This window comes from Lontra canadensis, unplaced genomic scaffold (assembly GCF_010015895.1).
Source record: "Lontra canadensis isolate GAN:19392208 unplaced genomic scaffold, GSC_riverotter_1.0 scaffold34, whole genome shotgun sequence".
NCBI lineage: Eukaryota > Metazoa > Chordata > Mammalia > Carnivora > Mustelidae > Lontra > Lontra canadensis.
The window spans coordinates 14,461,762-14,486,816 of NW_022631028.1; the positions used below are offsets into that span (position 1 = coordinate 14,461,762).

Genomic DNA, 25,055 nt, shown 5'->3' on the forward strand with positions numbered 1-25,055 from the left:
ATCTTCTACATACTAAGGGATGCTTGCAGCCCAGGATCGTATCCCCAAAGAATTATTTCAGGAGAGGAGAGGTATATACCACTAATCATAAGATAAACTGTCTTGGAAAAGTGAGCAGGATTCAGGAAACCTAATTCCCCTAGAACTGTGTCCCTACTGCCTATATTCTTCTCCATAGTATCTAGGAGAATGCCTGGCACATTATAGGTACATAGAAATATTTGTTGATTGAGCGATTCAAATCTAGACCTGATGGATATAGAGTCACGGTTTGGGGTGATGAAAAGTTCCGGGCGACAGTTGTACAACAATTTGAATGTACTAATGCCACCTGAGCTGTAAACGTTCAAATGGTAAATTTTTTGTATATCTTGCCACAATATAATTTTTTAAAGGGGGAGAAAGTGTACACATAGAGAAAGATAAGATTTTGATGGCTTCTTTTGGCCTCCCATTTTCCATTAATGCTTGCCCTAGTCAGTCACTGACCTCAGGAGTTATATAGTGACAGAGGGGAAAGATGCAGTTATCCTGTGCTCCTCCACAAGGTGAAGGCACAGATGCTAGCTGCCCCCTGCTTTGTACAAGAAGAGCAAGGAGTACAGAATGGTGGGGATTGGTGACAATCTGGAAGATTTGCTTTACAAGTGCATGTATGAACTGGGTTCAGTCAGTTTAAAAACTCCATCTTCTCCAAGAGCCAGGCAGGTAAGAATGTAAATGATTAAGTTAATGCAGGTAACAAAGATAAAATGTAGTGAAAAGCAGGGCCATCTGTACCCCAGTGTTCATAGCAGCAAGGACCACAATCACCAAACTGTGGAAAGAGCCAAGATGTCCCTCAAAAGAGGAATGGATAAAGATGTGGTCCATGTATACAATCAGAAAGGAAGAATACTCAACTTTTGCATCAGCATAAATGGAACTAGAGGAGATTATGCTGAGTGAAATAAGCACAGAGAGTCAATTATCATATGGTTTCATTACTTGTGGAGCATAAGGAATAACATGGAGGACATTAGGAGAAGGAAAGGAAAAATGAGTTGGGGGAAATCAGAGGGGGAGACAAACCATGAGAGACTGTGGACTCTGAGAAACAAACTGAGGGTTTTGGAGGAAAGAGGGATGGGGGGGGTGAGCCTGGTGGTGAGTATTAAGGAGGGCACGTATTGCATGGAGCACTGGGTATGGTGCATAAACAATGAATCTTGGAACACTGAAAAAATTAAATTAAATTTAAAAAAAAAGATAATGTGGGTAAGGTGGAGTTCCTCATGATCCCGTCAAATAGATGAGCCATTGCGCATCTCAGGCCAGTAACTTCCTTGAAGAAACAAAGGGTCAACATTGCTTGGTCTTGTGGTTTTTCATGAGAAGACTTAAATGTGGAACTCTGTGGGAAATCTTTCAATTTTTGAATGTTGGCAGTCATTGAAAAAATGTTTATGTAGTAAGCATGGGAACGAGAACATCTGGCTCATGGGCCCCCAGCTTGAAATAATGTTGTATGTTGTATATGTTCCTATCTTTCTGTTTATCTTCAGTTTCTTCCAAAGGACAGACTATTGTTTACTTTCTCACAAAACACAGTAATGACCCCATGTATTTTGTACATTTTACAGTTTAGGGTGACATGTGTGGTTAGGATAGATATCATCATTCCGGTTTTACTCTTGAAACCACTAAGGCTGTGAGTGGAGGTACTTAAACTTGCACCCAGATCCTTGTGAAACAGTGTGCTCTATCACGAAACTTCAGGCAGTTTCCTTCTTTCAAAACTCCTCACCAGCTTCTGTTATTTATTATTTATCTAGATAAATTATTTTTCCCGTTCATCAGAGAAAGCTGAATTTCTCAATTCCCCACACCTCCTTTTGTTGGTCAGGGAGGAGAAAAAAAAAATCATTACCTATGCGGAACTATAGAAGCAGATTTGTGTATTTAGCTCTAATAGATGCAGTAACCAAGGAATTTAAATCATATAGTATTTTCCATCTTCCCAGAGATGGATAAACTTTTTTTTTCCCCCTGAGGGAACTTTTAACTTAAGAATGTGTTTAAATCCCCTTGGCATGTCAGAATAATCATTAATGTTTACAGTTGCTATAGCAACTAGAAATGCTGGCGATTGAGTAGGAAAAGAGCCTGGGAGAGGAAGATAAGCTGTGTCAATTATTGAACATCTGTCAAACATTTAGCCAATTTAAAGTGACAGGCAAAATGCTTGAAATCGAAGGTGGGTAAAATGTATTTTTACAAACATTTACTTAAGAATATCAGTTTTGCATTGTTTTGCCACTATTGTAGAGGGGTAATTAACTTTCACTTTCATCCACATAGAGGAGGTATTTTCTATGAGTAAGACATGTTTGTATGTGTGATTTTTAACTCTATCATAATATTAACCCATCTCTACTGGATTTACTTTAATGCACCTTTGGCTCTTTTGCATATATTATTTCATTTAGTCGCATGGCAATGCACAGATTTGGTAAAGTATATCCATTTTGTAGAATTTTGTATTTTATGGGGACAGAGAGGTGAAAAAGTAGGTTTTAAAACGTCTGCCTGTTCATTCAGGGCTCTCCTCTTCCCGTCATAGCCACTACTCATTCATGCAGAGGTAGCATCCTACCTATTTGTCACGTGTCTCCAGCACCCACCCTGATACCCACGATGGACATCCTAGATCAATTTGTCTCCTTTTGCCTCAAGTCTCATCGCATCCTCAGAACCCTAACATAGCATTCTGGAGAGCCAATACCAATTAGGGAGAACTCCTCAGTCAAGTTGAAATCTATTTGCACTCCCTGTCTAATAATGATTTCTCACCTTTGCTTGGTGTTTTCTCGTTTACAAATCGATTTCACGTATATGGTCTTGTTCGGTCATCAAGCTTCCGAGGTGAGGGTTATCCCTTCTTTACATGTGAGAAAATTGAGGCTTACAGAGATTAAGTGATTTGGCCAAGATCACAAAAGGAAATGGAGGACACCTCCTCCCCTACTGTCTTTCTACTACACTATATGAGAAAAGAGCCGTGGGCATAAAAACCAAGGTCGTGGGTTCCAAGTGCTGCCTACTCACTTGCTAACTACAAACCAAACCAAACCAAGAAAGGTTCATTCCTTCCTAGATACCTCTCCCTGTTCCTAAAAGGAGAGTGCTAGACAGATGATCTCTAGGATACTTTCCAGCTATAGTCGAGTTACACACAAGTTCTAAATACAACTTTGCTGCCACGTTTCCCAAATACAGCATTTGTTTATTACCTATCATACCTCTGTTTATCATCGCCCTCTTCCTCAGTTTCTAGAAACTGAGAGAACAAATTAGTTTTAAGTTATAATTTTGCTACTTCAACTTATTAGCATAAGTATACTAGCACTGTACAAATGGTCAGACTTAATTTTTTGGGTTAGTTTTCTTTAATGCTAAGTTTTAATAAGTCATTATTCTTTGTGTTCCTCATTTTCCTTTCCTGGAAAATAGATATTGCCTCCTAGAGATGAACCAAATGATTAACATAAATGAAAATAATCTCAGAAAAATGAGTATTATACTAAGATAAAATGTCATTGTAGCTTTATTAATCATAAACCCTGATCTGGTCAGATAATATAAGTGGATGATTTAGAATGGATCTTTACAGGGAAGTTGAGTGAATATATAGATCATCAAATAGTTCTTTTTCCAATCCTTTATCAATAATAATAAATATTAACATTGAGCGCTTGTATATGCTGGACACTGTGCTAACTGTAATTAGACACTTAGCTTACAGCATTGCCCTTGATCCTCTCAACCACCTAGAAAGTGTAGTATTATCCCCAATTTTCGATGAGAAAACTGACTCTTAGATAATTTAAGTAGCCTGTGTCTTACAGAAATGGCAAAGCAAGACTTTAGGACCAGAGAGATATGTTTAACTCCAAATGCTAGGGTATTTGACCAGTCATAGAGAATACTCTTAAAATACCTTAGGTGAGGATATTTAATTTTAACACACACACACACACACACACACACACACACACCAAATAAATAACTGTGATTAGCAGATGTTATTTTCCTCTGAAAGCGTCTCTCAAAGCTGCCTCCCTCCCCAGCCCCCTGTCTTTGCTGTATTACCGTAAAAGAGATACAAGAGTCATTGGTAAGAATCCACTATTTTAAGAGTCAGTTTTAAGTAGTGAATGGGATGGGAGATTAGTATACAATTATTTTTCAAAGGACATTGAGAGGAGACTTAGAACAGTGTAAGAAGAGGACACTGCTAATGGAAGAGGGGATGTGGGATAAGCCTCTAACTAGAAAAAGAAATGACAAGGGTTTATAGTAGTCAAGACGCTTGATCGTAGAGGACAGAAACTCAGTATCCACTAGGGAATTTTTTTTAATGAACAGATTTACTGATTTTTTAAAAAGCAGATTATATGAAAGACAAGAATGCTCCCTCCAAGTTGGTTTTCTTGAGTAACTCAGATGCCACCTGCACTCACTTGTTCTGCCTCTCATCCCTGAGTCTTGGCTTTATCCTCTCAGACCAGCTTGTCAGTAGCACATTGCACATGGGCAGAAGGCACTTTGCTGTGCAGCCCCAGAATCTCCAAACCTGAGGGAAAATGGCCCCTTTTTGCAGGGGTTTGAATTTTAGAAGTTTTTGATTGGCTGGTTTGTGTCATATGACTCTTCTTGAACCCTATGCCTTAAGGGATGAGGTCATCGGATTGGTCTAGCTCAAGACTCATCCCGATTCCTGTGGCCAGCCTTTAAAGAATGACAGCTTGGTACTATGAGAACCAATTGAAGATGTATTGCCAAGAAGAGAAACCTCCTTTTTATGGCAAAGCAAATAGGGAAGAAAAACTCAAGAATGATTAAATTTTCCTTTGGTTCTGTCCACCGCAGCATCTCAAGGCAGAACTTGACCATTACAGTCAGTGAATATCTTTTTTGTTTTTAAAGGTATAAATAAAAATAAATACTTCTGTTTAGGAAAGGTTTTAAGAGACCACGAGGCCAAATGCTTTTGTTATTCGTTTTAGTTCATCATTGGCAAAATACAGAGAAGAGGTGGGAAAAAGCATCTTGGATTACAATGAAGACTAGTATTTGCTTGGCAGATTTGATTAAGGGTTAATTTAGGCTCAGAATTTAAATGTCAGTTGTTTGAATTTTGATCACATCTTTAATTGAGGAGGGTGTAGAATTGTTTAATAATCTGATGAAAAGGCTGTGTATTAGTGACTTACATGGGAGTTGGTGACATTGCTTGAAAACTTGTTCTGTTAGTCATATTACTGCTTGAATCCTTTTAAAAATGTAAATAATTAGAGTTTAACTGACATTTTCTACCATTTACTCAAAATTTTTAGTCATTCCTATGAATGCATTTCAGTTCCCTCATTGAGTATTTTTTTTCCTTTCTCCCCAGAAATTGCTAAGCCTAAAGTAATAAGACAGATTTTGATTATGTTGTGACAAAAAGCACAAATTGCATTAATGATGATTTGTGGGGCCCTTTCATAGAAAATATCTTTAAATGTTGATATACGAGTGACCTGTATATCCTGATATTTCAAGATTTAACTGGTTACCGAGTTCCCTGAAATTCTGAACATCTCTTGAGTGCTGTACTGGATCAGGTACTGTGGCATACAAAAGCAAACAGGAGGGTGCTGATCCCTGCCACATTTCCCATTGTAGTTATTTCAGCAAAGGGCCTGGCAATGTCAGTCATGATAACCCCTGCACCCACCTTGTTACTGGCTCAGTTAAGCTGAAAGTGGCTGTGGCAATGGCTTCTAGCATGGAAAGAGGAATCTTTGCCAAAGTACCGTTTCAATCCTAAGTCTAATTCCACTAGTTTTCTCTGTGGTCCTAGAATAGATCACGTGTTTTCCTATGTCTCATTTTCCCTGTCGCTCCAATGGAACTAATCTTTATTCAACTTATTTCCAAAAACTGATAGAGGCAACAAATGAGATAATGAATACTAGAGTATTATGAAGAGTCAAAATTTGGTTCTGCTCATGTACTTGTAAGACAAAGCCTTACTTAAGGGTAGTATGAAAATCTGGCTCACCAAATCCAAGTTTATTTCCTCCTACAAGTAAATATTGTAGTCCAGGGATGACTGCCACCTTCAAGTACCCACAGTTTGGCCAGGCCACACAGGTGTCATCTGGTTTCATTGCCACATGTCATTTAGCCTGTTGTGTTATATGGGCTAGCCATCTCTGCATGCCTACCTCTCTGCTTTTACTGAGTCTTTCTCTTAGGTATTTGGAAGATTATGAATTAGTTATCTTCTTTTACTGCCATTTTGTAAACTCAGTAAAACTGCATCAGAGAGAAGAAAAAAAAAGGGGGGGAAGGTTTTTGTTTTTGTTTTTGTTTTTTGCTTGTTTATTTGTTTGTTTTTAGAGAAAAGACCTAGGCATTCTGATTTGAAAAATATGGGTTCTGGGGCACCTGGGTGGTTCAGTCATTAAGCATCTGCCTTCGGCTCAGGTCATGATCCCAGGGTCCTGGGATCTAGCCCAGCATTTGGCTCCCTGCTCCGTGGGAAGCCTGCTTCTTCCTCTCCCGATCCCTCTGCTGTGTTCCCTCTCTCTCTGTGTCTCTCCCTGTCAAATAAATAAATAAAATCTTTAAAAAAAATGTGGGTTCTGATGTTATAGATTTCCTGCCCTCTAATTTCAGTGATTCTGATTTGCAGTCAGTGTTCTGATGGATACATTGTATTCTCTTCTTTACAGGTAACTTCTTTCTCACTAATACTTTTGGCCTAGAGTTCAGTAATGAATTGTTGCTCTAGGAAACTTGTAACATTTGGAGTTCCAATTCAGTTCAACTAATATTCACTAAGTTGATTATAGAATGTGAGGGACAAAGCATATGTTCCCCTGCCATATGTATTCTTGTCCATAAGTAATACTCAAATCTGTTATCTGGAGAAGAAACAAGCAATTGAGCCATTGTAATAAAGGAAAAACAAAATTTTAATATGTGAAATACTGTGTAGTTGCCATGAGGCAGAAAAGAAACACATGCTCATTTGGTTGTTGAGGAGAGACCACATGTACTTCCAAGAGGGAAAATGGCTCTTTACAAAAGGTAGTGATTGAGATAAGCAGAAGTTGGAAGGCATCCTGAGAGAGAGAGAGTACCTAAGCCTAAGCAGGGAGAATTGAAAAGCATAGAGCACATCAGGGGATCAGTGACTGTTTTTCCACTCTACCTTAAGCAACCCTACTTAGCAGGACAAACATTTCTTAAAATATAGTTTTGTTGGGAAGGCTAAATCACAAAAAAGTGAAAAAACAGAGCTCCCTGCTTAAAGCCAAGACAGGTGGGCAGAGCCTTCCTGCAATGCCTTATCTTTGCATTTAAAGGTGACTTCACAGGGAATAGATATGTATTTTATGACAACTTAATCAAAGTAATCAGCCTCTGTGATGTTTTGCAGAGCCTAGCTTGAAGAGTACACCCCCAGAAAATGGACTTACATGGAGAGAGGAGTAGAAAGCTAAAACTAGATGATTTGAAGTCCTGCTTTGGAAGGACTTACCTACTAGCTTAATGTATTTTATTTGATCCAAGTTGCAGTGGATATCACAGAGGACTTGTGTGGGAAAGAGGAACATGATCCAAAACTGTTCTTTAGACAAATTAATCTGGCAATGGTATGTGGGTTGGCCTGGAAAGTTGGCAAAATGGCAGGATGTTCTTAGGCCAATGACAGGTAATGGTGAGATGGGCACAGAAGCAAAAAATCCCGTGAAATTCTAATCCACGGGATTTGGATAACTGATTGGCTATGCTTTCCTCCAACAGCACCTTCCCCCAACATTCCTAGAGAGAATCTGAAAATCAGGCAGAAGGCGTTGTTGAAGGGGAAATAAGCATTAAGCTGAAGGAGTTATATCTTATTTTCTTCTGTTCACTTTCCACCTGAGGGAAAGTGGCATTCTCTCTGGAATGGGGCATTGAACTTTGATAGCTCTCTCGTTAACTGTTAAGCAGTTTTCACATTGTCTGAAGTATTTTATACGTGACTGTCAAAGGTATCTATGCTTCAAGCAAGCATACTTACCAAATGAGCCATGGATATTGTATTTGAGGTCTTCATAAAATACGGTGATACCTTTGATTTCTTTAAATGCCAGATTTTAACAAATAACTAAAATAAGTACCCTTTAATCCCCATGAGCAGTATTTTTATCTGCCCATGATGGTCCAGTCAAGTTGCCTCTCTCCGCTTTAGACTTGCCGGTTTGACTACGCTGAGTGGGCTGGACCACTGCTGATCACAGTCGTACAAAGCTCTAATGTTGACTGTGTGTAGTTTCAGTACCACCCCTGCCTTTATTCCATTAGCTCACATTTATATTCCCAAGTACCATTTTCATGCTAACAAAAACATGCAGCTAAGTGTCAATCTCACTTCTTTGGCTTTTTTCTGTATTCCAAAACAGGTCATAAGCTAAATTGCCTACCAAGCCATCTGGGCCAGTACAAGAAGTAGGGATTGGGAGAAACTGTGACAAAATAGAGACCGCCTGCCCTCTCCTAAATGGCAAGCCAGTACTCAGTTCTGCCAGTTGTTTCCCTGATGGAATGAGATTAATGTGTTTCAGTCCTTTAAAGCAGTGTTTCTTCAGGTAGGATGGATGTCCAGGCCAACAGCAGCAGCAGCAGCACCACCACCTGAGAACTTGTTTCAAATTCAGATTCTTGGTCCCCACCCCAACCTTCTGAATCAGAAACCTGATGTGGGGTGGAGCATTCTGTGTGGTAACAAGGCATTCTAGTGATTCTGAGCTCACTCAAGTTAGAGAACCGTTAGTGTAGCAGACGCCATGCTGTACCTCTCTAATTCCTCTTGAGGACTGATAACTGAGAGTTGTGTTTGAGTTTCAAGAGAGTCCCAATATGGAGATGTTTATTTGATTTTTACTGTTTTTAAAGCATGCAAAACCATAGAAGACATGCATGCTTATGCAAGTTAAATCCATTCAGTGTGCCATCAGTTCCCAGCCTCTACTTAAGAGTCTGAAAGTGCTAACGAGAAGGATGCTGTTCTGTAGAAAAAATATATGGATTTTTTCCCTTTGTGGATGAAGGTTTGCTGACATCAGACCTAGACAATATTTCTCAAACTTTTTTTCTGATATATTTCTGAAGCAAAGGAGAGTCAGCATGTCCCCCTAGGAATCTGGGAACACATCCTGAAGCAATCAGCTACAAGTATATGATTTTGTTGAAGCCTTTCCTTATACATTTAAGATTTGTGTGAGTTTTATATATATTCCATATATACTCCTATTTGGCTTATGATCAAGACAATGTGTTAAATTGCCTTCAAGTTAAATTCCTTAACTTAAGCCTACAGAATTTTAAAGAACATATATGCCCCTCAAAATGCTTAATCTATTCAATAAAATAGAGGCAAGAAAACAAGAAGTAACCCATAAAATGGAGGAGACTATAAGTTATACACAAGAGCAATATGCAGTCTATATACTGGAGAAGAAAATATCCATTTTTTCCATCTTACTTCCCATCTCTCCACTGCCTCATCTGAGTGACCAAAGAGCATGTACTAGATAATCATTGACTACACTGAGTGAATAGTCAGGAGGCTTATTTTTCGAAGTGCTTGCCACTAGTTTGCATGGGATTAAGCACTTTCCTAATCCTTGCCTCGTGTGATCACCACTTCATTTCTCCTAAATTACTTCTACAAAGATGGTAAAGAGTTTTGACCTTACGTGCCAGAACCAGTTGCTTGGAGGTAACTATTTGAAGCACTGTATTGACAATGATCATGAATCGAGGTAGGGCATAGTCAACTATCTGTGTCAGCTGTGGGTACAGGAGTAGCTGTTGGTGGTCCAACTGGACAGATGCATGCTGTCCCCACTCCACCCAGCACCACTTTCTCATGAGAAACAATTTCTGAACGCTGGCAAGTCCTGCTTGTTGCTGCAGATTGTCTAAACCAAGTTCTCTGAGCTACAAAGCAACCTACATTGTAAAGGACCATGGTCATCATTGGAGGTATTCAGTGCCCACTGGTCTGTGTTGTACTTAATCAAGGTACAGTGTCTGTCCTATTCCAGCCCTTCAGACTTCAGCTTTTTCCAGACACCTCCTCTCTCCTTCTGTTTCACAAAATGCTGTTGGCTATATGACAGTTCAAATATGACTTTATATGGATCACTTAGGGTCTTAATATAATTAGAGGTCTTATCCAGAGGCATCGTCACTTAGAAGCCAGTCTTTTGGCCACTTCCTCTTGGAATAACACAAATCTTTTAAATGACGATACCCTCTTCTCCAAGGCTCTCCTGCCACCTGTTTAATGATGCAGAATCACTATTGCCTGTTTAGTGCTCAAGGTTTCTGGTACCATTCTTAGTTTCTCTAAAATTAATTAGGTTTCTCACAATTTATAACCTCCCTTTCCCTGAATTAATAGAAAGACCAAATACTCATCAATCCATTTATAAGCAAAAACAAAAACATAGTCACAGAAGTTGACATCAACATGTTTGATGCTCAGTGTGACTGGGCAGGGCAAGTATTCTTTTAATTATTCCTATTTTTCAGATGAGAAAACTAAGGAATGGAAATTACTTTCTAGCCAATAAGCTAAAGCCAAGACTCAATCCAGATATTTTGACAACAAATCAGGGATCTCTGACTGAGTTATGCCTTCTTTCCCTTTGCCGAGGCAAACTACCAACAGGATCTAATCCCTTTATTCACTCCCATTGCTGAGCTGAGCTCCATGCTTTTGTGCAAGGTTGGTGTTTAGTAAATCTTTGGCCAAGAATTAAACTAGTGAATGTACTCGTCTAACCCAGTTTATCTGTAGACTCACTTAGGATACATTTTTCAGGGGCGCCTGGGTGGCTCAGTGGGTTAAAGCCTCTGCCTTCAGCTCAGGTCACGATCCCAGGATCCTGGGATCGAGCCCCGCATCAGGCTCTCTGCTTAGCGGGGAGCCTGCTTCCTTGTCTCTCTCTGCCTACCTCTCTGCCAACTTGTGCTCTCTGTCTGTCAAATAAATAAATAAAATCTTTTAAAAAAAAAAGATACATTTTTCACATTTACCTGCTTAGAACCCTATCTCAGTTTAAATTCTAGTTCCAAACACTGTATAAAAAGAAGAGATGTTGATAAAACTATCTAAAAATAAGGAGACTCTCATGCCATTTAAATAATTTACCAAAGTAAAAATGGTTATAGCCCAAGGACTAGAATCCAAATACCTTGCTGTTAATTTTACTGTCTTTCTTCTACATAACGCAACAGAGCTGAATTCAAAATAACCATAGTGTAGTGTTTGTATATGCGTGTTTGTGTGTGTGTATGTGCGAACGTGCACACATGAGCATGTGTGTAAAGTTCTAGTTCTGAAGGTACCTGTCTGGCTCAGTTAGTGGAATGTGTGATTCTTGGTGTTAAGGTTGTGAGTTTGAGCCCCACACTGAGGGGGGGGGCGGTAGAGATTACTTTAAAAAATTTTTTTAATTAAAAAAAAGTTCTAGTTCTGATTTTATCAATAAACACCTATGTATTGTTAGCAAGTTACTCGGTATATTTGGATCCCCCTTTTGTCATTTGTCAAATTAGGATGTTAGATTTGTTGTTATACGTAGAGAATTGTGGGATTTTAATGCTGAAAGATACTAAGAGATCACCTAGTTGTACTCCCTCACCTACAGATGAGGAAATTTACAGATAAGGAAAACTGATCTTTTCTAGCTCCAAAATAAATTCAGAGGGGAACATATGGGTTCCTAACAGAATCAGCTCTTCCAATACTGTGACTACCCACTTACCAAATGTGTGGCTGTGATCCACGCATGTAGTTTCTCCAGATTTAATTTTCTTACTCTGTAAAATTGACGGGGTCATCCTAAGGTTCCTTTCACATTTGAAACTTTGAGGATTAAGAAAGGCATCTTTGAAAACTGACATTTGTCTACCCCTGGGACAGGATTCAGAATGTCATGAAGCATAACATAACTCTAGGAAGAAATTAGCAACAGGAACACGTTAAGAGCATCCATCCAAAGCACTCTGAACACAGGGTGAATTTGCTCAATGAATACTTAAATGTGAAAACTGTTTGATTGATGTCTTATTTGAGAACGAATAACCTGGCGTTCTTTGCCCTTGGCCCAAAGAAATGGAAAAAAGAATCAAGTTAGAGTAAAGTTTTATAGTTAATTTCCTGTAGATTTGGATGCTACAAGTCAGAAAACCATCAGTAGGTCCTTCTTAAGTATCATATAACTAGTTTCAGTATTTTTCAATTGAGCATCAGAAGCTTCATCATCTATTAAATATTGTATTCCAAGTATCTGTTTACTGAGTTGTTACAAATTGCCAATGGGACAGGAACTGTTTGTCACTTCCAGAGCAATTAGTGTGTGAAAACTTATCAAAAGAAATCTGTCAAGTTTGAGTAAGTATAAATATTGCATGGAAGTCCCTAAGGAAATCAAACTGAGTGGGATACATTTTTGCTCATGGCAGAGCATAAGAATTTATTTTGTTTTATTTACTTGGCTCTATTTTTCAGACTGTTGATAGCATTTCATGTAACCCAATGGATTAATCTTTCGCTCTGATAAAAATAGACTTTGATTCTTAGGGGAAAGCTAGAGTATCTGTTGAGTGATACAATAGTACTGGCTCTTTTCTTTCAAATTTTAAGAGCTCTTATTTGCTTCCTGGCAGGAGCACTGGAATGGGAGTATAGCTAAAAGGACTATTACGTAGAGATCTTCCTCCACTTCAGATGGGGTCACATCCCAATTAATCCATCATAAGTAGACAGTGCATTTCATACACCTAACCCACCGGCCATCATCACTTAGCCTAGTCTACCTTAAAGGTTCTCAGAACACTTATATTAGCCTACATTAGGGCAAAGTCCTCTGACACAAAGCCTATTTTATCATAAAGTGTTCAATAGATCATGTAATTTATTAAATACTATACTTGAAGCAAAAAACAGAATGCGTGTATGGGTACAGAATGGTTGTAAGCATATCAATTGTGGACCCTCCTGATGGCATGGCTGACTGAGAAGTGCGGCTACAGCCACCGCCCAGCATCACGAGAGTGTGTAGGACAGTCTCTCGCCAGCCCAGGAAGAGATCCAAATTCACATTTTGAAGTATAATTTCTCCTGAATACATACTTTCATACCATCATAAAGTTAAAACATCAAAAGTCTGGACCATCTGTAGTCTACTTTGCCACTTTTTTGACTCTCCAACCTTATTCTTTCTAGGCTTCAGTTTGTTCATATCTTTAAAATAAAGGATAAGTGCTCTATTGGATAATTTTTAGCTTCACTACCCATCTTACCTGCATTGATGTCTCCACTATCATTTACACTTTCTCATGCTCCTTCCTCATTGTCCTGGACAAATAAAAACACAGTATTTACAGGTAGTGACATTTGCTATAAAGAAAAATAAATTGGTATCTTTTATAGAGATGTCCCCCTTTCAGGGGACTTGGCATTTAGGTCAATACGATCTCACCAGTGTAGCAATCAAGACTTTTTGAACGACCTTTGCACTTTAGGACTCAACGGTATTTACAAAGGTCACATGTTCAACTGACATTGGTTAGGATCTTTAACATAATCCATTTGAGACCGTTTTTTGGCAACTGTGGTTTGTTTCTTTTCTACACCATGGAAAATCGTTATAGTGTTATTATTACATTTTGGAAAGCTTATTACAATTTTAATTCAGCATTTTGTTGCTTTCTGTTGTTTAGAGTCACTTAACGATCCATCCCGCACTGAAGCAATAGAGTTGATAATCTTCATATTATACTTAATGTTTCTAAAATGGAAATCACTCCCATTTGTCCAGGGTTCCCCAACCTACGTCTTGTGACCTATTAATAGATGTTTTAGAAAAACAGTATGTGTGTAGAGGGTATTGTGATCAAGTAAGTCCTGTGTGCTTAAATATGCTCTAAAGCATCTGAGGAATCTTGGGATGTTAAAAATCTCTTGCAAGGATTTCTTCTGAAAGAATAACTTAAAAATCTGTCAAACTTTGTGTAATTTAGGGCTTCTCAAAGTCACTTGATTATATAACCCTTTTAAATTTGAGATAGGTGGGAGGGAGACTACTTCTGTTAACAAAAAAATGAATATTCTAAGGACCACAGTTTAATAAACACTGCAGTATGTGCTTAAGGTTGTTTGCATCTTCTGCTAAAGCACTAAGTCACTTATGTCACAAAAGCAGTGAAATCAAAATAATTAACTTATTTTTAAATAGCCAAACAGCATGTTAATTGGGTATGTTTTTTACTTTTACTTTTAAAATGATTAACTTAAAATGATTCAGATGTGCTTAGGACTCAGAGTGCTTTCACATAAAAACATCCTCACTACGGAGACTCTTTTTTTTTTTTTTTTAAGATTTTATTTATTTATTTGATAGACAGTGATCACAAGTAGGCAGAGAGGCAGACAGAGAGAGGGGGAGGCAGGCTCCCTGCAGAGCAGAGAGCCCGATGCAGGGCTCGAAGCAGGGCTAGATTGCAGGACCCTGGGATCATGACCTGAGCCGAAGGCAGAGGCTTTAACCCACTGAGCCACCCAGGCGCCCCACTATGGAGACTCTTAACTCTAGGAAACAAACTGAGGGTTGCTGGAGGGGAGAGGGGGAAGGCGATGGGGTAACTGGGTAATGGGCATTAAGGAGGGCATGTGATGTAATGAGCACTGGGTGTTACATGCAACTGATGAATCACTAAACTCTACCTCTGAAACTAATAGTATACTATATGTTAATTAATTGAATCTAAATTAAATTAAATTAAAAAAAAGAATCCTCACTACATACCTGCATCACATTTATTATTATCCCCAGTTGATGGGTTAAAAGTTGAAAGTGAGAATGTTTAAATGGCTTCACTTATGTAATACAGGTTTGAAATGTGGTCTTTTTTTTTTTTTTAACTCCAATTAGAAAAATAACAAAGTAGATGACCTTTTTTTTTTTACCCCCCTGATATCCGTGGTTCATACAACTTTCTAGTTGCCTTGTCCTACTGGATTCAAAGAGGTTGCTATCACTGGCCACTGGCAACAATCTTGAAAAATATCTTTAGAAAAAGAAAATACAGTTTCATGTATTTGATTACAACTCTCTTTGGAGAGGTGTGGGTTGATTAATATTGTGCTGGTAAATTACTTTCTAACTTCTACCTTGTGATTTTGGAGATGCTAATTTATACTTAAAACTCTCCTATAGCTAATTAGGGGATAGACAATGTTCTCGTCATTGTTCATATGAGAGAACTGAGATGCTCAGAGATTACTTAGTTTGCCCAAAACTCACACACCATATTGAGTAAATAGTACACTCTACTTTGCTATTTGCTGTGTTGTTTGTTAAAATCCCCTGGTTTTGTATGGAAAAACTACCATACCAGTTGAACTTCCCCACGACCTATTGTAAGGGGTTTTCCTCCCCGAGACTTTAGTTGCTTGCTAGGAAGCACTTGCTTATTTATACTGAGTATCCTCTTGACATCAGCATGGGGTTACTTATAATTACAGGCACATGTGTAAATAAAATGATTAACTATTCTCATATAAACATAATTATATCTCTCTAAAATAATACATGCGGAAATGTTATAATCCACTGATAAAGGGAAAGCAATCTGCATGACCCCTTCTTTGTATGTAAACAGTGGATTATTAAGGCAGATATGTTTCCTGTTGCACATTCGGTTATTGAGGACAATTACACTTAGGACTCATCTAAGTATTAAACAACAGAAGTGCCTTTTCCAACAATTACTGTTCTCTATGAAAAGCTGACGTCCTTCTGCCATTTTCCAAGGACATTGCCTACATTTGAACTTTAGCCCAGGATTCTATTAAAGAGAGATGTATAAGAATTCAGCTAACTAGTTCTGAAACCAGAGTCTTCTTTTCTATCTAGTTGCTCCCCCCTCCCCACCACAGTAACTTTTGAAGATAATATGGGGCACGTTAACTAATCAGTGCTGGTGGCTAGTATATCACTTCCCCAGCTTTGAACAAATCTGGAGATCACTCCTTAAAGAGAGGAATCATGGAAAGCCTGGAGATGAAGAAGTTTGATTTCCTTAGAGCACAGTAGTTCACTGTAGCAAATCATTTAAGCTCACTGTCATTTAGGATTCATCCTTGTAATTGAAAGCATGGCATCACATGTTCATTCACAAAGCATTTATCTAATTCTTAAGAAACATTAGAACTTTGAAACATACGTTTTCAGGTGTGGCTGCCTCTCACACTTGTCCCACTGGCACTCTGAGATGAGTAAGTATTTGCAAAAAAAGTTGTTCTTAGACTGTGATAAATTATTCAGCCAATGTTTTTAAATACACATTTACATTTGGGACCAGCCAACCAATCAGTCAGTGTGTTTACCAAGTATTTGCTACAATATTAAACCACCGTCTCACTCAAATAATGGAAAAATAGTTCAACCTCACAAGTAAGGAAAGAGTAAGAATTAGCATTGATAGCGAGAGACTTTGGGAGAAGAATAAATTGAGAGTTAGGAATTATTCTGTCCCTAAGTAGGGTGAAGAGTTTAGATTAGTTACTTTGTTGCACAGTTTCTCAGTTAATAGAAAACTGTAAAATGCATTGAAAACCACAAAATGCTATGGAGGTATGTGGCACTGTGATGCACTATAATGATTATTATCTATAAAATGAGAGAAGTGATTCAAATAGTTTTCAGGGTGACTTCCAGCCTTATGATATCAAAATTATAGGCTCTCTGGGTCTGTAATTTGAGCATTAGCTCAGTAAGTATTGCATAGTCCTTGGCACATGCTTAGTAAACTATAAATGCTTATTCCCTTGACTTAAAGAGGTTGGACTTCTTTTAATCAACCATCAGTATACCTTTTAGTTCTCTCAAAATAAAAATCTTACTGACTGACAGTACGAGTACTGGTAAAATGCTTAGGGGATTATGATTATTTTCTATTTATATGTAATAGCAGGCTGAAAAAGGACCATTGGGCAACAGTATGAATTTCTAACTTGACCATTTCTTTCATGAATACATTAGCATTCCAGTGCCAGAAGACATATTTGTAATGATGATTCCTTTGCTTTCAGAGCTGAGCTATGCTTGGATCTTCAATGAATACCCTTCCTATCAGGATAATCGCCGCTTCGTTTCTCAGGAGACTGGGAATCTATATATTGCCAAAGTAGAAAAGTCTGATGTTGGGAATTACACCTGCGTGGTTACAAATACAGTGACAAACCACAAGGTCCTGGGGCCACCGACACCACTAATACTGAGAAATGATGGTGAGTTTCCTAAGGGATTTTGTTCTGGGTTTTTTTTTGTGGTCCCATGTTGCATATGGAAAATCGTCACATTATTGGCACACAAACCCTGATTGTCTAAATTAAATTTAAGAAAAGTTTAATGCTTTTTACATTTGGTACCTATATTTTCTCCATTTGTGTAAGAAAAAACCCATGAATCCATTTTGGAAAACTAATTAGTAGTTTAATTACTAATTTCAACATGGGTGGAATGTGGATTTAGGTAAGTATAAATAACAAAGGAATCTATTTCTTGTTCTTTTTCACTTAGTATATGAACACAGGCAGAATGAAGTGGAAGGTTGAACAACTAGCTCATTAATTAATTCTATGTAATTTAGTATTTAGTGTCCGGAAAGAAGCTTTAAATTATCCAAATAACTTCTGGATTAATGATACTAATGACATAGTTCACACCACAGTGAAATACAGGAATACCAATGCCTATTTGAGAAATAAGTTTTAATTTCCAACAATCATGTGAAAAGATTTCAAGAAAATATATGAATTTCACCTTAATTATCTAGATAGATGACATAACAATGTGTTTTTCAAAGACAATCCTACTGAATTATATATCAAACTCTAGTACCGTTATGTCTTTCCCCCACTCTGAGTATTTTTATGTATTCTGTTCCCTCTTCTTGAATGCTTTTCCTTCTCTGAGTGTCAGCCTTTCATTTGACTGACTTATACTGGCCCTTTCCTTTTCTTCAAGTATTTCACTTTCTCCAGGAAGTCTTCTCTGCCTGACCCCATCTCCACTATGCTGCATCAGGTGTGTTCTCGATAAAGTCCAGCAATGTCTATAATGTCACAGTTCCTAAGAACTCTTCATTCTGTATCACAATTACCAGTGTGATACCTGTCTCCCTCACTACAAACTTGCTGTTTAGAAGCACATGCAGTGCCCTGATCACTAGTATATCTCTAGCACTTCATGCCGTAACTAGAACATAGATGCTTCTTAATAAATACTTATTGAGTAAAAGAAAACAAAGGCATACTCAAGTCTTTCAAAAATGGCTGGCATAATGATTTAAACAGTCATGGTTTACATGTTTAAGTTTCTACTCTTTCTAAATTCCTTTCCCATCGAGTACACATTGGAACCTTCCATTATGAACAGGAATCACTAGACTCATTACACAGATGAAGAGACTGTCAGACAAGAACATTAACAACAAGCATTTCCTGGGAGCTTGCTGTTTGCTGGGTGGTCAGGATTTCATCAGGATTATTTCATTCAAACTTCAAGCAACTATGTAAGGAATTTCCTCTTTTATTTATTTTTTTATAGATGAACGAACTGGGCTCAGACTTGTTAAACAGCAAATCCCAAAGCCCCACAGCTAGCTAAAAACTAATGGCTTCAAGATTCACACTCGGCTCCCATGTCCTATTAATTCCAGAGCCTAATATCTTAACTCCTCACTCACTGTTTGATTTTGTTACACTCTGCCACCTCTTACCTGAATTTATAAAGAAAAACTTGGCAAATTGGCAAATTCAAGCCTGGAACTCAGATTTCTCTCCAAATGTGTTCCTCTTCCCTTCTGTACTGAAAGGACTTAGTACCCAAGTGGGGCTGTAAATCTGAACCTCCCAGAAGAGGGCATTTGCAGACAAACCAGCTCTGCAAAGAGGGTCTAAGCACATACACCAGGCTATGTAAATTTTTAGCAAATAATATAGATTTCAGTCATTCCTTTATTTATTCCTTCCTGCATTTCACATGTATTTATTTAATACTTAGTGTGTAACAGATACTACCCTGGTACCAGGGAACAAGAATAATAGGTACCTATCTCATTGCACTTATATTCTCTAGGAGGACACAGGTAAAAACAAACATAAACAAAAACAAAAGCCCAGTTATTCTAGGTAGTAATAAATAAACCAGTATGATAAAATAGAGTCTCTGTGGTGTGAATGTCTACTTTAGTCAGGATTGTCATGGAAAGCCTTTCTGAGGAGGTGACCTGTGAGCTGAGACCTGAATGATAAGAAGTCAGCCCTGTGATGATCAGAGGGAGGAGCAGTGCAGGCTGAATTAGCATCACATGCAAAGGCCCTGAGGCCTGGGGTCAGGGGGAGACCACTTGTCATGTACAGAAGGAAAAGAGATTGTGAGCATGGTTAGAGCACAGTGAGCAGAGTGAAGGGTGTTTTGAGTTGAGGTTAGAAAGGAATCAGCAGCCAGATCATGTAGACCAGATTTTATTTCAAGTGCAATGGGAAGCCATGAGAGGATTTTACTCAAGAGAGTGATATGTGTTTTTTTAAAAGTTTGCTTAGTTCCTGTGTAGAAACGGACTTCTAACAAGTGAGAGTGGACACTAGATATCCAACTAAAAGACTGTTGCAGTAATTCAGTTGGGACATGATGGCAGCTTGAACTAGGGAGTAGTAGCAGATAATACAGAAGTGGGCGGATTGAGGATACAGCCTGTAGGTAAAACTGCCAGGACTTGCTGAGGCACTGGATGTGGGAGGTGTTAGAAGAGAATGTCAGGAATGACACATGGGTTTCTGATGTCACAACTGGGTTTATGGGAATGCCATTTACTGAAATGGTTTCACTGAACAGGTTTATGAGGGGAAATCTGTAGTATTATTTTAGTCATTATTGGTAAAACCAAAAGCATGACTTCTCTCTTGGCAACAAAAGGAATTATTTTGTTTTATGCGTCTTGTCCCATCTCTCTATCCTAATACTCATCTGATATATTCACATGCTTATCAGCTTGCCTTCTTCCCCAACCTTGCCCACACTTACATGTGATCAAGCATGGATCATAGGTCCATCTACCTTTGTTCCGGGGAGAAGCACCGTGCTTGCCAGATGACATGTGTTAAATGAATATGTTGGAGTAAGCTGAATTATATTAAATAAAACTGAAAATTTTATCAGTTTAAAGAGAAAAGTAGGCAAAGGACCATTTTTGTCCAAAAGCTACTGATGCTATCTCTTCACAGACCTAAGGATGAAGAACCTTTTTCAAAAGGTGTGCTTCACTGGCATTGTGTACAGAATTACTTAAAAATAAATCCCTGTGACCTCTGCTTATAATGCACTTATGCCAAAATGTCTGTTCAGTGGTGTTACTATCCATTCAGGTGTGTCAAGTCACAAATGTAATGAAATATTGATGAAGTGCTAAGACACAGCCCAGGAGACACATTGCCCAGAGTTGCTAGAAGGAACAAAAATTCAGGAACAGAAGAACTCCAGATTCATCACGGACACCTCAAGTTGCCAGCAACTTTGCCTTTTGCTTAGCTTTTAGATATATCTTGACTTGTCTAGTATATCATCATCGAGATGACAAATGTTTTTTACTGGAATATTTTATCACAAAATTAACAGAATAAGGATCTCATTCTTCAGCAATTAATGCCCATTCTTAATTTCCATGAGAGTTGCATGGTGAAAGTTCATAATATGTCTTTCCCATTTAGGCTGGAGTATATAAAATGGATACTTGAGCTATATTACTAAAGACAAAATAGGTTATTTAATTAGCTCTTTTCTGGAGGTAAGAGAAAAGGAGAAATATAAATCAAGAAGGGATTGCAAAATAAAGATGACATTCTTGTGAAAGTCTACTCTATGAGAATAAAATCCATAAAATGATCATTCTGCATGATCCTGTATTTAGAGACTATATATTAAACTAATAAATACAAGGTTGTATAGAATTTATACAATCATTTTGTTAATCAAAGCTCTTTCAGAATTTCACATCCCCCTTCTGTCTCCAAAATGTGAAGAAGCAAGGCAACAGAGTCTATTGCCTGAAGTGAACTAATTATCATGGCTGGTCATTTTTCCTGCAAAGCGCAGATGTAGTTTAAAGAACTAGATGTCCTCAGTATTCAGGTTATTCCCTTGAAGTTCCAGCTAAGCAGTTCTGGACTGTGATTCATTGTTCCCAGCCCAAAAGGTTACAGTGAGTCATAAAGAGTGAACAGTGAACGTTGACTCAAGTCCTGATAGACATCAAATGTGATATGTGTCCCATGTTTATCCCACTGACCCTAGAGACCCTTTGCCCCTAGCTCACCACGGTTTGGCAAGACTTTGGTGCTTTATGTTACCTTCCCACCCACACACTCTTCACATGCCTTACCCTTTCTTGGGGCTCAGATTGTTACTGAAATGTGGGGCAGGATGGTTTGAGGTAAGCCTGAAGGACTCTGGAGCCAGGTCCCCAGGGTGGAATCCAGTTGTACCACTTATTAGCTGTGTGACTTTGGATTTCAATGTAACCTCATTTCGTTCCAGTTTTCCCAGCAATCAAGTGAGAATGATGGAAGCTAGCTCAGAGGCTTATCTTCTGGGTTAAATTACAAAAGAGTGACAAAATAAAATGCAACATCAGTAACCTCCTTACCTAGATATACTCAACAAATTATATTTTAAAAAACAGATTACATAGTGAATAGATAGTATTATCCTTGTTTTGTAAAGTGTATGTAGATGATGAGAGTCAGCTGGAAATACCACTCTCCAACATGCTAACAGTGTTAAACTTGGAGGGGTTTAACTTTCAGCGGTAAAATGTTCAATTCTTTTTTTTTTCTCTCTTTGCTTTGTCGTCTTTTTTTTTCTACAATGATTAGAGATATTTTGAGTTTTTAGGAAAACATTTGGTAAAAGGGTTATTTACAGATGGCCCTGCAAGGAACTTAGAAATCACCCAACTTTGTATCTTTATTCTTTGGGAAAGAAGAGAATTAAAGACCAGCAGAGTAAGGTGAGGAAGCATCAGGGTCAAATTCCCATGATCTGTCCCCATGCTACTTAACTGAGTTTCACAAATGTTGTTTGGGGCTCTAGATTAACAGATTTGCCTTTTCTGCTATGATTTTTAAATTTCTTTGTATTAGTTCTTCTAAATAACTATACATTGCTATGTAGTATTTACCTCAAGGAAGTATGAAATTGAATTATTACACAAATGTGAGAGAATTTTATAACAGAGTTTATCTAGATATTTTAAAATCTGCTTTGGAAAAATAATATAAATTTTTTGTGGGAAAGTATACCTGTTGCTTAGGTACCATGGAGAAAAAAGATTTGAGAAAAGCATATCATAATTATTTTTATGGTAGGTACTAAAGTAGTCTCTGGATCAATATTAGCCAACTGTTGGTTACTAATGATAATGAGCTTGCTCTGTTATGAGCTTCCTACACAGATATCAAAGAATTGTCCCTAAATTTCTATAAACAAAAGTAATAGATTACCTATAGAGCATTAAGTACAAGAGAAATCGTGGATTTAGATGATAGTTGTAATGGCTATTTCTTCTGTCTTTAATCACTATCCCTGACCTCCTCTAAAATGGCTAAAGAAGAAAATAATTAGCAGAGATGACTACAATCTTGGGAAAATGAGGTCATGTCCATGAGGATGTTTTATGTACATTACATACACAGGTATATAATTGAGCAGGAGTTATTATATGACCTTTGCCTTTTTCCTCTGTTTTCCTTGAGGCTGGCTGGGGATTGGTTTGACAGTTCTTTGTTTTGCTTATTAGAACCCAGACAGATTTTAAGCAATTTACAGTCACTGTCTGTCTGATGGCTCCTTGCTTTGTATAGTGGGTATTAAATATTTTTGAATATTATCCCCAATTAGAACTCTAAATAGAAGAAATACTAAGGAACGGGGGAATGGGGTTTATCCTCTCTTTGCCTTTCAAAATCTCTTCCTGTTTCTCCCCTTCTCTTACATATACATTTATAAATATATATATGGGTTATGTCATATAAATGTACATATGTTTATATACACTCAATATATTGTCTTTGGAAATTAAAATATAAACTTAATTATTTAAAATGTATGTTCTCATATATAACCCAAATAATTGGTGATATTTTTCTAAGTTCTCCCTAATTTTTCTCAGCCTAATTTTATGTAGCCATGAAAATGCTGAGCATGGTGAGCACTGAGGCATTTAACATTCTCACCTGAAGTCAACTTTAACGCAGTGGACAAGAGACTAGCTGATAACCTCAGCTTCCTGCAGTTTCAGAGCAAGGAGGACAGAAATAGATGTGCTGGACATAGGGTAGAAAATGTCCCTGATTGGTGCCAACCAACTTTGTCTTTTTTTGCTATGGCCTCATCTGGGATGCAGTGAAGGCGGGACGGGACTAAAAAGTCAAGAAGAAAAAAAGTCATGAAATCTGGGCTGCAGTCTCAGATCTACCAGTAACTCACATGACAAAAATCACGCCATTTCTTTGGTCCTCTGTTTTCTTAGCTATTAAAATGTGTGATTTGAAATAAGTCAGATCTAAGCTTAAATCTAATTATACTATAGGATTCTAGTCGCAACTCTTCTACGCTCCCTTACTCCAATCCCAATATTCACACAGGCCAGGTAATATCTGGTGCTAATCCACAGATGCCGTTCATTGGCTTGGATTTCTTCCCAATGCTAAAAATCAATCCTAGCCCCAGGCCAGGTGCATTCACTCTTTTGATCAAAATGGTCACTTGTGAGCCTTCACCTCTATGACCATTAGTGGCTCAGAAGACTACATTCCCCTTAAAGTTCCAAATTTAAGACCAAAGACTAAAAAATGGAAAGGATAAAACTGGAATATTGTAGAACATTCTATAATGTTGATGCAATATAGTATATCCTTCATTATGATATGTTACTTGTTCATAGTAAACTTTTCTAATACTGCCCCAAACTGGATTAGAACTTCAAGTGAGTATTAACAACCACTGTGTGTCTTCATAAATGAAGCAGCTTGATTTGTTGGCCACTTAATTAACTTCGTGGGATCAGATCACAAACTCATTCATTAAGAAGATCTTTTTTTAATTGTAAACTTGATCTACAACCTTTTATTGATGACCTAGCATTTAGATTAGCAAGGATGACACTTCTGCCTGGCAATGGGTAGAAATATATTCTTCACTTAGGCACAGTTTTATGTTGCTTAAGATCTAGGGTTTATACCAAAACACTTTGCTTTATTTTACTCTTACTTCTAATTGCAACTTTTGTGTGGCTTTGTCACAGCAATCATGTCTTGTTTTTAATTTTCTAACAACATCACAGTTGAGGATCTGTGGGTGTAAAACGTGTTTTATGAGGGGAATATCTAAATGACTAGAGGATGTGAGATATTTTGCTAAACTGCCATTGCTAATCTGATTTAATAGCATCTTAATGGCTCTGGTTATTTTGAAGGCTTGACAAGCTTAGAAACTTGGCAGTCAGCTTTAGACCTCTAGCACAGTCGTTCCATTTCAGGTCCATGGGGGCCAAAGGTCTTGGATGGTCATTTAGCTAGTCAGTTAGGAAGCATCTGTTAAGTACCGGTTGTGTGTGGTATATTATGAAATAAAAAGATGTGATCCCAGCCCCTGAAAACCTATAGTCTTAGAGAATTCCAAATTAATGAAGGGTCTGAAATTTCATTCTTATTAGAGTCATTGAATTGAGTTCCAGAAAACACTTGTACAGACAGAGGGATTTGAAATGAATAAGGGAAGCAGAGGTGTCTAGCCTAAAATAGAGATGACTTGGGACATTCATTTGATTATGCATTTAACCAACAAATTTTCATTGAGTACCTGTTGTATACCTGTCACCAGAAATGCAGATGT

The 25,055-nt window shown here is 37.9% G+C and overlaps 1 protein-coding gene across 5 annotated transcripts in view; it reads left to right on the plus strand.

The window, feature by feature from the left end:
* The window catches only part of CNTN4 (contactin 4), a 917,793-nt gene that overhangs the window by 720,475 nt on the left and 172,263 nt on the right, over nt 1-25,055 (plus strand). For all 5 annotated transcript variants that reach the window (XM_032867432.1, XM_032867434.1, XM_032867431.1 and 2 more), the window contains one exon: nt 17,192-17,389. In XM_032867432.1, coding sequence (XP_032723323.1) covers nt 17,192-17,389 — 198 coding nt within the window. The remainder of the gene's footprint in view (nt 1-17,191; nt 17,390-25,055) is intronic.